The 14,838-nt window shown below is 31.5% G+C and overlaps 1 protein-coding gene across 7 annotated transcripts; it reads left to right on the forward strand.

Moving 5' to 3' along the window:
- The first annotated feature begins 7,264 nt into the window (after window positions 1-7,264).
- Window positions 7,265-10,798, forward strand: LOC121753103 (chaperone protein dnaJ 10-like). 7 transcript variants are annotated; one of them, XM_042148275.1, is made up of 10 exons: window positions 7,278-7,419; window positions 7,738-7,837; window positions 8,310-8,372; window positions 8,865-8,947; window positions 9,355-9,517; window positions 9,609-9,738; window positions 9,858-10,016; window positions 10,110-10,282; window positions 10,378-10,458; window positions 10,569-10,798. In XM_042148275.1, exons 2-10 carry the CDS (start codon window positions 7,742-7,744, stop codon window positions 10,593-10,595), a joined length of 975 nt encoding a protein of 324 aa, XP_042004209.1. In that variant the 5' UTR covers window positions 7,278-7,419; window positions 7,738-7,741; the 3' UTR covers window positions 10,596-10,798. The 7 variants fall into 7 exon arrangements, with proteins under 7 accessions (XP_042004215.1, XP_042004209.1, XP_042004211.1 ...); XM_042148277.1 differs by having other exon boundaries at window positions 7,285-7,419; window positions 7,726-7,837; XM_042148278.1 differs by having other exon boundaries at window positions 7,285-7,419; window positions 7,729-7,837.
- The last annotated feature ends 4,040 nt before the right edge of the window (window positions 10,799-14,838 follow it).

The following is a 14,838-nucleotide window of genomic DNA, read 5'->3' on the forward strand; positions in this document are numbered from 1 at the left end:
TTTGTAAGAAGAGAAAGGCTGCCATATAGGCACAATCTTGTATGTGGGAAGCCATGTGTGGCTTACCTTTTTCCCTAACCTTTGCATTGAGTACTATGTAAGGTGGTCGGTCAAGCCTTACCAATCTAAGGCAAAGCAACCCCAAAATTACCAAAATGCCGGTACACGTGTCAAAGATGTATTGATTGTAGACATGAAATGAGAGAATCTTGTGTTATAATCATCCATTTCAAAATTGTTGGGACACTAGAGACCCGAAACCAAAAAATATCTTTGACTTAGAGCCTTCTTAAAAGGACCGATAGATGTATCGATCGTTGAAGGGCGTCTGACACTCAAATAAATAAACTCATAAGAGAAATGTATCTTACACTAACAAATGAATAGTAAAGATCGAAAAGCAATAAAGGGCATTTTATCATATGTGTTAGTTCAGTTGATCACAATGAGAATCCCATGCATGATTATACTATTTTAGGCATGTCTCTAGCTTCCATGTTCATAAGTAGTAGTAGTGATTTATTTAAAGTCATCTTGAATCTAAATTAGGTGAATATCTTGAGGAAACACAAAAAGAGGAAGAAAACTATCAAGTGAGGGTAGACAGAGACAAGAAAGAAAGCTAAAGCAAAGTTAAAGTCTTTTTTTTTATCGCATGAAAATATCACAAGACAACTTATCTCTACAATTAGAAATCATCCAGCTAAGTCAAAACAGCGTGACAATTAATGTTAGGACATTAAACAGAAAATAATTTGGATGTGAGCCTGAAATTGCAAAAATAGTGGGTGCAACTCTAAAGTAGGAATTGAGAAAATAAAGATATATGGAGATTGAGAAATTGGGCAACAGCTTGATTTTCCTAAAGAGTAAAAAGTTATTGTAGTTGTAGATAAAGGGTTATGATACTATACACTCGATTATTACAAAGGGGATTTCATTTCCCATAAAGATGTTTGATGAATTGCCTACTAAATCGGATATCATAATAGATTGATCCTAAGCGGTAGCTAGCTGCCTATACACTTCTTAAAGTGTAAATATTATTATTTTTTCGATTCAATGTTGTGAATTAAAATTTTATATTGGTAGCTAATTAAAATGAAATAGTAATTTGGATTTTGCCTCTAAATAATTCTGGTAGTTAGAATATTGATGAAAAATAAATAAATAACCATCAACTCAATTCCGAATGGCGGGGGAGTATTTAACAATATATGTAAAAATACTTGAATATTAATTACAATTATTAATTTATTATTATTTCTTGATTTGTTGTGTACAATTAATCTCAAGAATGGGTCAGCCTCAATTAGTATTTACTTGATTTTTAATAAACGAGTTACCAATGTGAGTGATCTTTTGTGTGATATATTCTTGCATTGAGAGACGAGATAGAGATATGATGCATCCCCTAAAGTTTTATTTATGATAAAACAAAGCCAGCCACTAATCCATGCTAATGCAACTTTAACCTTTAATTAGTCTTAGTTATTATTATTATTATTATTATTATTATTATTATTATTATTATTATTATTATTATTATTATTATAGACCAAAAATCAAAACATTAATATACAAAAAGGCGATTAAATTAAACATGTTTTTCTTTTGACTAACTTTTTATGTAATGCATCGTTCTACGTTGAATAGGAACCATTATTCCACAACTATATAATATGATAATTCATCCTTTTCGTGTGTATAACAATATCAAGTCCTAAACAATTGTGTTTTAAAAATTTTGAATCCACTTTATCACTAATTTTTAAATCCACCTTAGTTGATCGATGGTCATCCTATAGATAAAATTGATTATACATTAAAAAAATAAATGAACTCCAAGCCCCGTGGAATAATAAAAGTCCGATGTGAAAAAAGTATTTTTGCAAACAACGTATGAAAATTCTAAGTTGTAATTATAATAATAAATTAAATTAAACAAAGCTTGATTCAGAGAAAACAATTCCATTATGAAGCCTTTCGGTTTATTCTATTCTCACCTTAGACCTTCGGCATTTAAATTATCAAACCTATTTAATACTGACAGCTATACACATATATAAGTCTATGTAATATACTTCCTCGTCTCCGATTAATTGTCACTCTTTTCCATTTCGGTTCGTCCCTCAATAATTATCACAGCTCATTTTTACCATAAATGATAAGTAGATCTCACAATCTACTAACTCACTTCACTCACATTTGATTATAAAACCAATATAAAAAATGGATCTCACATTCTACTAACTTTTCAACCAACTTTTCTTTACATTTTTTAAAACTCGTGTTCGGTTAAAGAGTGACAATTAATCAGGGACGGATGAAGTAATATTCAATGACATTTTATTCAAATTAAATTGTGATGCTCTTTTGTTGTGAGTTTTATATATGAAAAAGGTAATGCAAGAATGATTTTTTATAAATAAGAGATTAGGGGTACGTAGCATGTGACCACACAATACTTTTCGATTTTATGATACCCAAAAAAATATGGAGTCTAGAAGGATTAGTGAAGAGAGAGGAGTTCTATGCACTTAATTCAAAATTATTACCCAATATTTTATACTTTTAAAATTTTATAAGAAAATTGATGTTGAAAATCAATGGATGAATCTTGCTTAGTGTAGAATGAATCAAAATCTTTTTCGATTTCTAATTTTCATTTTGCACAGAGACTTAATACTAAAGGAAGATTATGCAGTGTTGTGGATATTGAGGATGTTAGGTGAATTTTTTGCAGGAAGAGGAATCCAAACTATGGGATCAGGAAGTGAATTTTTTTGGTAAGTTCGGAAAAATTACTGAAAATGATCTGTTACAACTCTATTAATTTCCTATCAAGTGCGCTCTTATTTTTTTCATTATTTTACTTATATAAAAATAAAATCGAATAGTTCAATTTATTGCTATAATATGCACCACGCATGTCTCAAAATAGAAACAAAAGAACTTTAGGGAATATTAACAAAAAAATTTCATGATAAACTGACATAATTGAAGAATCGGATTCTGTTTTCTTAGCCACAAACAGTTAATCATTCTAATCAGTATCACTGTTGCTATATTACTAATATTATATTGAGGGAGCATCATTTTTGGTCCACGAACTTTGTCAGAGTATCATTTTAGGTCTGTGAACTTTGAAAATATCATTTTAGGTCCGTGAACTTTGAGTTAGCATCATTTGAGGTACTTTTTACTATTTTCAAGTTTTTTTGGACGAAAATACCCTCAATACCTTAAAGTGTATATATTTTTAATAAATTTATCATATACTCATAATTTTTTATAAATATCTTTACAATATATTTTTGACAAATTTTCTAAACATAATTTGGCCTTAAATATTATCACTTAATTTTGTGACATGCAAGTAAAATTGCTTCTTCAATTTTTTATATTAATTTTTTTTTAATTGAATAAAGAACTTTTCTTTAATAATAAAAAATTGAATAAAGATATTTTCTTGCATGTCACAAAATTAAATGATAATATTGAAGGTCAAATTGTATTTAGAAAATTTGTCAAAAATATATTGTAAAGATATTTATAAAAAGATCTTTATTCGATTTTTATTATTAAAGAATGTTCTTTATTCATTTTTTTTAAAAAAATTAATATAAAAATTGAAGAAGCAATTATACTTGCATGTCACAAAATTAAGTGATAATATTTAAGGTCAAATTATATTTAGAAAATTTGTCAAAAATATATTGTAAAGATATTTATAAAAAAATATGAATATATGATAAATTTATTAAAAATATATACACTTTAAGGTATTGAGGGTATTTTCGTCCAAAAAAACTTGGAAATAGTAAAAAGTACCTCAAATGATACTAACTCAAAGTTCACGGACTTAAAATGATATTTTCAAAGTTCACGGACCTAAATTGATACTTTGGCAAAGTTCGTGGACCAAAAATGATGTTCCCTTTATTATATTTATACTACTATAAAACACACACAACACGCACTAACATATATTGAGATTAAATAGAGAGAAAACGTACGTTAATTACCTGTGAATTCGATTAGAAGTAGAATTTCAATGCAGTTTTTGCACTATTCGCTTTGTTAATTCTTTTATTGCAAACTCGATAGAAAATCAGCCAACTTGCATTGATAAAACACAAATAATTAAGTAAGATGCTATGAATTATAGGTCATTTACATAGGCAAAAAAGAATAATTAGATTTTTTGTTTATCGAACAAAAATTACTCTGATAGATACTAGTACAATTGTTTTTTTTCTCTTTTATTGCACCTTAAATCTATTTCTAGAGTTGTCGCTTTATCAAAACGCAAGTAATGACTTCAGTTGGTTTTCAAAGCAAACACCTATGGTTTCTCTGACAAATTGCGCCGTCGCCACTTACAAACCTAATTAATATCATGGTTACAAAATCAGAATAATTTTATGAAATGTTTATGGTCTATACAACACTTTGATCTATTTAGTTGTATCACATTTAAATCAAATATGGACGCGAAACTCAGCTCCATTTTCTCCCTTATTTCGGTGGATGATACATGCAATTGTGGTTGACATTATGGTCTCATTTTTATTTCAAAAAGCACATAACATACTAGTATAATTTAATAAAACTTTGTGATATTAGCAGAAATTTTCCCAATTTAAAATCAGGACTTGCAATTCATTAGTACTGATTTGGTTGTATTTTAATTTATTATTATAATTATTTTGTAAATGAAAATCTATAATGAGTAAAATGAGGATTATGTTATGTTTATCATCACCTTAACATGAAATTTTAATTATTGATTCTAAACTACGCCCACTTTCGCAACACTTTAGGTGCATGTCCAATAATTTTATTAACGAACCCAGGCTAACTTTGTATTGGAATCTCAACAATCCAAATTAACACATTTATATTTATTGGGCCTTTAATTGTCTTATCCATTTAAGCCATTAGGGAAATATTTTTACAAAAAACATTTAAATTGGGTCCAAAATTTTGGCCATTGGTGAAAGCCCATTGAAACTTATCTCTTCTTTTTTTCCTTTTTTTTTAAAAAATTCTACTATAAATTTTAAATTGACATATGAAAGCAATGCTCACATGCATGCTGTAATAAGAATATTATCCTTTAGAAAAATAGAGAGAATATATGTCAACAAGTGAGTGCAGTTTGATTGTTTTCCACGTAACGATAAAAATGTCACATAACCCTTCAAATTCAATAAAATCTTATAGCTGGCGACATCGACTCCTTACTTGACTCATTACACTTGCTACGATATTTTTATTTTTGTGGTGCTTTAGTATAATAGTCGGAATAATATTAACACTCCATAGACCATAATATAGTTGACTCGTTACACTTGCTACGATATTTTTATTTTTATTGTGCTATAATTAATTTAATAGTCTTGGAGTATAATATTAACACTCCATAACATAGTCATAGTCTTAAACTAAAAAATACTAGTAGTAGTTATATTACTATATTCTACTCGAGCTGTCCTAAAAAGAAAGTTCGTTTATCACATTTAAAAATTTAATCATATCTATATCATATACTATGCGACTGAAACTGTGTTGAATTTGAAATTATATGGAATTGGATTTGTATGTTAAGCGGAGATACAAATTTTATGTAATTTTAGTTTGTGTGTTAAATAGAGAGAATAAAGTAAGGGATATAATAAAATAGAGATAAATACTATATTTCTATTTTTATTAATAAGTTATATTATTGAGACAAACTAAAAGGAAAATTATACTGTCTTCAGTTAGACAAAGGGAGTACTATTTTAAATTCAAATGTTTTATTCAGTAAAATTAAGTACTAGTAATTTATACTCCATGAAATTGTATTCAATTTGAAATTATTTTCAATATATTTTGAATTTTTTTGTGCGAATATATGTAAACTTTGGCATATCTCAAACACACACCGACAACATACAGAAACTATATATACACAATGCAGACGCAACAATTGAATAAACACAGTTGTACACACATACTATGAGAAACACACATACAATGAGAAACAATATAAAAAAAAACATAAAAATTAACACAATTATATGGTATCCACAATTCCCAAATACTATAATTAACTATTAGTGGATAGATCATAGACAATGGCTGCTGACACACATTCAAACCACAAGAGGCTTAAGCCTGAACAAAAAAAAATCTAATATTATGATAAACAGTTTATATTTTTGTGTAAATTATTGAAAAATAGCTCCTATTATCAAAACAAGTTATATGAAATTTTTCTTTCAATATTTCAAATATGAAATAGTATATACTTATACAACCCTTTCAAATATGAAATATATAATTATACAACCCGCTTTAAAAATAAATTGTCCCCATCTAGAATAATGATTTCATCATCCCTCGACCATTTTAACCATTCATTCAGTGTGTGTAGTTTTATGTGAAGATTGTCTGTATGCAAATATGCAATGCTTGCATGTGTATTAAGGACTTAAGGTGTCAAATCTTGTAGATATTTGGAATTATTAATACGAATTGAATTTCAATTTCATATTTGCTTGATTCCAAAATCAAATACTTTTACAATAGGAAAATACTACTATTAAATTTGAAATTAAAATATAAAATTCGAAATCCATATAGTACTTAATTACGTTGTACTGTACGAACTCCAAGTACTTTTCGCAAAGAGAAATGGGTGTCAGTGGAGTTATGATTTTGACTCTCTCAAAAATGTATAGATTTATTAATAAGTTTAACGATATAAAAATTTAACAATAATAAAAATAATACTAGTATAAGGACAAGAAGATTAAATTTTATATTTTCCTAAGTTGAAAATTGAAGTTTGTTACAAAATACTTATATAGACTTTACCATGTACGTAGTAGATTGTAGATTAGTATACGCCCAGGAATTTTGTGTATCATTCATTATAAACACGGCCTTCATAATTTAGTTCATCCGATTTCATTACCCTTATGCAATAGCAATATTATCTTTCTATATTTTCATTCAATTTTCTCTGATTTACAATATACTCCATTTATTATATAATAGTACTCCGTATATCCTTTCCATAATTAAAAGTTTTCTATTTTTCCGCACTAATTTCAATAAATATAAGTTTCTATATATAACGAGAAAGTACTAAATATAATAATTTTTTATAATTTAGGTTAAGATAGGTTTTAATTAATACCAAATCCTTTAATAGAATAAATTTCTTTATTTGATTGGTAGTTTGAGTTGTTACGCGTATATAGATACACACAAACATATGCACTCAATCAATTTATCGCAACATATAGCAATCTGATCATCTTCAAAAAAATCAGATCTTGAATTATCCCAAAATATTCACCTCAACAACCGAATTTCGAGGAACCTCAAATTCAACCGGAATTCTTCGTTTCAATGTCCCATCACGTGAGGTTTCTCTCTCTATTTTCACGTCGTTTTTTGCTTCTCCTGAATCCTGCGCCTCCCATTGATGCCCTGCTTCAAACTCTTTGCATTTATTCGTTTTTTCTTTTTTTTTTTTATCTTTTCTTAAAGGAACACATTCTATGGAGTCTCTCTCTATCTTTTTTTTTTTGCTTTAATTAGCTGAAAAAAGCTAAGCAGCAGAGTGTTTGGTTTATACATATGTATCATATCATGTATATATTCTATAGTTCTTTGGTTTTGCTGGATAAAAATTTTAGATTATTATTTTTTTAATTAATTATTTAGTAGGTTTTATAGTTAAATGGAAAACATGGCTGAGGACAAAGAGTATTATGAAAAGCTGGGAGTTGGAGTTGATGCCTCTGATGAAGATATCAGCAAGGCTTACTACCAAAAGGTTTCCCTACAATAATATTTTTATATTTTATATCTATTTACACTATATATCTATATTCATCTTTATCTAGTCTTATCCTTTTTTATGGAGTACATTTTTGTGATTATTACAGTTGTATTATCCATGTTTTTGTTAAGGGGTTAAAGATTTTGAAGGTTTTGTTCTTTTTTTTCCTCTTAAGTTTGCTATTTCAAGATTTGGTTAATTGGCTAGTTCAGATGCATATGCACAAATAGAGAGACCATGATTATGTTCATTTTTTCTTGAAAATATGATCAAAATGACCAATACCAGACATTCTGATGTATGTTTATGTTTGCAGTATATTGGTATATATCTGTTCTTGTTATTAAATACTATTGCATTACTATTCTTCAGCTCTAACATATAGTTTTAACAGTAACATTGTTTCGTTTACTTTGGAACTTTTGGGGCTTGTTTCGATTTCTGACTTCTATTTTTTTATTCTTAGGCAAGAAATGTACATCCTGATAAAGATCATGGAGATCCTGAGGCAGCAGCCAAAGATTTCAATGTAAGGGAACTGGCTTTTTCATTTATATATATGCGTTTGGTCGTCTGATGTTGCATATAGTTTGACATGATGCGAACTCCTTCCAAAATCTGCTGATATAAGCCGCCAAAGAAACATTTGGTATATGGCATTAGGAATTTGTTTCAGTGTCAACAAATCCAATCTCAGAGTTAAAAGATTTCAAATATCTATGCAATGTCAGTTTCAGTAAGTGTCTGTGTTTCTTCTTCATATTCGTGTCTTGCTGTTTCTGTTATATAAAGTGTGTTCCTTGTTTGAACAAATCACATTGCAAGTAGTTTCTGATATGGGATTTTTAACCAAAATTGTATTCACAACCTTTCATGGTTTTCTTTATTTCTCTTTCTGTTATGGAACTTTTTTTGAGTTTATTGTCATAGTGTGTCTTGGATTGGATGCGTAAGCTATTCTTGACATTCCCAACTTCTAGTTTGTTGCTTTTTTCTTTATAGCTATGTTTCTTCTGAATAGGCACTGGGAGAGGCTTATCAGATACTAAGCAACCCTGTGCAACGAGAAGCATATGATAGATGTGGGAAAGATGGAGTAATGAAGTAAGTCTCTTATATACAAATGCACGTGTTTGAATTTTATCGAAGAAACTGAATATTTGAAGTTTTTATGTTGTAACTGAAACTCCTTCTAGATTCCTTGTTTGCAGCCCGGCTAACTTGTGCCAAAGATAAATGTATTAGAAATACAATGTAAATATTCTTGAGACCATACATAGAAACAACTTAAAATAATCATAGCTAAAACTTTTTCAAAATCAGGAAATTTATCAAGTCAGATTTGCTTAAATGATCCGTAACCAGCATTATTCGTTATGTTATGTAAGTATTTCACTTAAGTGCTCGTTAGAATGATATGGTCTATCATGTTTTTTTCCTCTGGTTTAGCCAGACCTTGTGCAAATTAAACATGAAATAATCAGTTCTTAACTTATGAATTTTGCTTTTAGGGACTCGATGGTTGAGCCTACAGTTCTATTTGGGATGATGTTTGGAAATGAGATGTTTGAGAATCATGTCGGGCAGCTTAGATTGCTTTCTTTGACGCCTGCTGAATTTGATCCAGATGAACCCCCCGAGGTTCAAAAACCCAAACTCGAGAAGATAATGAAGGTTTGCTTAGTCCTTTTTCTTAATTTGTGCAATGATTTTTCATTTTTCACATGGATACTTAGTTGAGACATTTCCGCCTCTTCACATTAAGACAATGCAAGAGGAGAGGGAAGAGAAGCTCGTAAAGCTTCTGATAGATCGTCTCGAGCCATACATCAAAGGCGAAAGAGATGCTTTTGTTGAAACAGCAAAATTGGAGTCCAAACGTCTCTGTCAAGCCGGTATGTCTTTTTAGTTTATGGACGTGTTTTATTTTTCAAAAGTGATTCACATCTATTAACTGCAGATTAGCAAAATTGGACAATTATGCTATTTCGCTCATTTAATGCCACTTTTTTAGCTTTTGGCAAGGTGCTGTTGCATACCATTGGATACATATACAGAAGGCAAGCTGCACGACAAATCGGGAAGGGGAAGCGCTACATGAAAGTCCCATTTCTAGCAGAATGGGTGAGGGATAAACAACACACGAGAAACACGCAGTCTGCAGCAGCTCAAGGTGCCAATACACATCAACTTCAAGTTTCACATTTCTGTTCATTTCTTTATTATATGATGAGCTCTAGCTCTCGTTCCCCTCTCTTCGCCTCAGCTGCTATCGCCTACATCCATCTACGCGAGGAATGGAAAAAGTGCAATGAGGAGCAGGTCAAGAACGAGAAGAAGCTGAAAACAGCAGAAAACATCAAGGACGCTATCTTTGTTTCCTTCTGGCAAATGAACGTGGTGGATATTGAGACGACCTTATCTCACGTAAGCCAAGCAGTAAGTTTCTTGCCCTCGTTGTATGTTAAAATCATTCCCAACTCTCAGTTATGGATTCTTTCCTTGTCTTGACTTTCGGAAATTCTATACATCAGGTTCTCAGAGATAACAGTGCTTCCAAGGATGTTCTGAGAAAACGGGCTCGTGCACTGAAAACGCTCGGTAAAATTTTCCAAGTAAGTTTTCTAGCATCCCCAGTCTATCCTTAGTATTTACTACTTTCTTGAAAATTTTTATTTAGCCCTTGTTGATCTCAAACTTATATGGAGTATATATTTTTTTGCAGGAGGAAGTGCTTTTCTCTGGTATATAGTGTAGAAAGGCAAGAAAATGTGACAGATGTATTAAAGATCTGTTGGGATGCAGAGTGTTGTTATATACTATGTATATGTGAAATTAATTGAATTTCCTAGCAACTATATAGACAGGGATAAAATAGTCATATTCTGGCATAGTTCTATGCATGTACAAGTGTTCTTTGAATTGCAATGCAATTTTCTCTCGCTTGATTCACAAGATTTGTGTTTTCATTTGTTGGGGCTTATGTCAAATTTTGATGTTTTCAATTTAATTGATAAAAATACTTAAACCCAATTTGTCTCTTAGGGTTTTTGAAAATGAAGATAATGTCTCCTATTTTATTTTCTATTTATTTACTATTAATATTTTATTCTTTCTCTTACTTTATAATTTATTCGGTTTAACATATTAAACATATTTTTATAGTTTTTAGGATGAAGTGCTTATTAATTTATTAAAAATAAAACTAATACCAAATGTTACTTGAACTTTAGCGCATTTCGCTTTTAGTTTTTAATAAATTTGTGCATTAATTTAATTAATAAGAAGTTAAAGTGATGCAAAACACATAAAGAATGGATAAATTAGAGAGTAATTAGAGAAATTATAGTTTCCTAAAATGAACAAATATCTATTAATACAAATCGGACGTCAAAACAATGAAACCTACTCCTACTATTTAATGGTTAGGAAACATTGAAAATGAAATACCACGAAACTAGAAAATGAAAAATAACTTTTTCGCCCTCGAAACGATACCTGGTGTCCAAATATCATCGTAAACACCGTGCGATTTTGCGCAATTGCGACACAATTTTCATATCGGTAATTTTGGCATCAACAACGTCGCCTACATAACCAACTCGATCTGCATCTTAAAGTCTTCAATTTGGATGGACAAACATGGTATCATCCATGTTTAATGTTGGAAAATACACTTGACACTTAGTATCGTCTTGCTATAGGATGTTTGTTGCATTACTTATCAATGTACGGTAGAAAGTCGATTGTTGATACGGAAGAAGTCCATTTCACATGCATTCATATAGTGGATTTATATCATTTCCTATCAACAGAGGTGTGAGAATTCTCCTATATAAATTACAAAGATAGGCTGCTTTATCTATTAAAAGAAGAAATAAAGTTGGTTAGCAAAGAAAAAGTGATCTTAACACAACCAATAATTGTGAAATAGTAATAAAGTTGGAGATAATGGAGGGTTTTATTAGGTCGTGTATGGGATTACTTGGTTTTGAGGGGAGATGTCCAAACTTCCTAACACCACTTTTTTGTCAAAAAGAGATAGAAAAGAAGTGACTGATTATAATAAATAAATTGTACTTTGATTAATTAATTAAGAAGAGAGATAGTGCTTTGGATCTGTATTATCCACGATTGTCTTTTGGAGTGGCATTTGGTGGATTGTTTTTGTCTTCTTGGATGATGAATGAAACCCACTAATCTTCCAAGTCTTCCTCAAAAGCCATTTTTGACCCTACCTAATTTGTCCACAAACACCCACTTAAAGTTGGAAATTAAAAATGTTCTATTATATGGGTTGAGTTTTGTGGAGGAATAAAGAAAGGCACTAGTATCTTATTAAATACTAGTATTTTAAACAATGTATAATTTGTTAGGATGAGTGAGAATTTGAATGAATTGAGAGCATAATTTGGTTGGTACCCAGACTTTCATATTCTACTAGATTATATGAGTGAGAATTTGGTTAAGTGGGAAAATGAACTAATTCTGAGGGACGGACTGACTGTAAAAAAAATTTATTTTAAAAAAGGTAATTGTTTGAGGACGGAGAAGGTGTGTATTTGTTAAGGATATTCTCCTTAACGCGATGGCGGAAGATAGATTAGAAGTCCCGGGAGGCGAAATCCCGTCGACAACTAGGGTTTGCAGAAAAACGATAAAGAAAACAAGAAAGACGATAAACGATTATTTCATTGATTGATTAATGAGAATAATAATAGCCCTATTTATAATAGGGATACTAACTTAATGAGCAAGACAAAAGATATGAAAAAGATATGCAATCCCTAAATATCTAACTAAATAATGCAATTAAATAATAATGCAAGATATGTAGAATAATAAACGTATCAACTCCCCCGCGGTTAAAATCCACCTTGTCCTCAAGGTGGGAACCACGACACAATGAGGAGAGTCCAAAACAACAGCTTTGGCGAGACCTCCCCTCCTGGATCAAACGTGCACGGTCGGTGCCGATAATGGAAACAACTTTGCTTGCTAGACTGGCACCCTGATTCAATTATGCCGGTGAACATAATATTTATATGGGATCTTGAGCTCTTAATATTTGTTGCTCCAATAATTCTATTAGATAGGCTCTTAACGTGAATACAGATATCCGCATAGCTGACAACATTCTCCTCAAACAACGTCTCTGTATCATATTTTATCTCCAATTCACTATGTGTTGGAACAATAATTCCATCACCAATCTTGTCATCATATGCCTCAACAAGCACTTGAGGCATCATATTTTCGTTCACAAGGATCTCTTTACAGGGCTCGTCGTCTAGAACATCAAGAGTAACACCATCATTGCGAGTAGCATTGTTAGAAACATCGTTAATGACTTCGGGAATATCCTCACTCAATACCATTGTGGGAGTATTATCAATGTTCTCCGCTGCTATATTTTCATCATCACTGTTCTCGTTGTAATCATTTACGGCAGCAAGTTGGGCAGGAGAGGGCGATCGAACCAAGAGGTTGGTTATATCGTTAAGATATCGCGGCTGCCCCGAATCAATAAGCTCCCTGGACTGTTGAGGCAGGTGCGTTGAACCGGATCGTGGCTGGGCAATGGCAGGCAGCGACATCGTGCAGGGGCTCAGCGATCGGTTGAACTGCGGTGGCTGGTACGTTGGCTGCACTTCCGGCGGATGGTAATTCGGCTGCCATTGTTGATAACCAGCGTGGAAGGTCTGTGTGCAGCTGTAGCTGGGTGGGTCCCAGCCTGTTGGACGTCGCATCTGGACCGGCTGCATGTGGGGCTGGTGTTGTTGCCACCGCCAATCCTGCATCTCCGGTTGTTGCGGTTGCCGCCATTGCAAAGCATCGGGTGGATCAGGTTCGGGTTTCAACGGAGGGAGTGTTGCTGCTACCCTGCGCTCATGCTCAACCAATCGGGACTCGAGTCGGGCGAACCTAGCGAGAATATGCTCCAACTTTGCAGCTATTGAATTCAATTGCAAGTCTTCGGATACTTGCGATACCTCCGTCCATGAACGAAGATTGACTTCGGCCATGAGCTCTCAATGAGAGCACCAATTTGTTAAGGATATTCTCCTTAACGCGATGGCGGAAGATAGATTAGAAGTCCCGGGAGGCGAAATCCCGTCGACAACTAGGGTTTGCAGAAAAACGATAAAGAAAACAAGAAAGACGATAAACGATTATTTCATTGATTGATTAATGAGAATAATAATAGCCCTATTTATAATAGGGATACTAACTTAATGAGCAAGACAAAAGATATGAAAAAGATATGCAATCCCTAAATATCTAACTAAATAATGCAATTAAATAATAATGCAAGATATGTAGAATAATAAACGTATCAGTATTATTCACTTAAATATATAACAATATTTAAACAGCCATGTAGTCATGTAAAGTACGTAGTAATTGATACATCAACTCGGTCACCTTCATTTGCGTTAAGAGTTTCAATTTGTTTAGACGGTGATTTTAGAAATGAATAATAAAATGAGCAAATAATGGGAAATTCTGTGTACAATATGCATGATTTTGAAAACTAAAATTACTCAAAGAATAATTCGATGACATTAATCAGTAATTATCCGATGATCATTTTTCGCATTAATGCACATTCAATATTTTTTCCTGCCGTTTGGATAATACTTGAACATGCCATGCATCAAACCTACAATGAACTTTATCAAAAGACATATAGGGATTGATGAATTAATTAAATTAATTGCCAAGAAATACATTATTCGCCGATAGTGCACCTTTACAGTGTCCAATAATGCTTGATTTCGTCACATATTTGAATGGCAATTTGCATGATATGATTTGAAGTTTACTGGTACACTTCATTTCCCATTTTAGACATTTATTCCAAAGATCGAGTTTACTATGACTATTTAAAATTTAAATGCTACTATTATCTTCCTAAAAATACCCAATTACAAGATAATAACATCTATGAGGACCTAATACAAAACCATACATTTCAATTAGGACTTAACAAC

This window comes from Salvia splendens, chromosome 10 (assembly GCF_004379255.2).
Source record: "Salvia splendens isolate huo1 chromosome 10, SspV2, whole genome shotgun sequence".
NCBI lineage: Eukaryota > Viridiplantae > Streptophyta > Magnoliopsida > Lamiales > Lamiaceae > Salvia > Salvia splendens.

Excerpts from the sequence above, each read along its gene's own strand:
- LOC121753103 (XM_042148275.1), top strand. The coding sequence starts at position 7,742 with ATGGAAAACATGGCTGAGGACAAAGAGTATTATGAAAAGCTGGGAGTT. Across the intron at positions 8,373-8,864 it reads CAGCAGCCAAAGATTTCAAT|GCACTGGGAGAGGCTTATCA; the intron begins GTAAGGGAACTG and ends TCTTCTGAATAG. Across the intron at positions 8,948-9,354 it reads GGGAAAGATGGAGTAATGAA|GGACTCGATGGTTGAGCCTA; the intron begins GTAAGTCTCTTA and ends TTTTGCTTTTAG.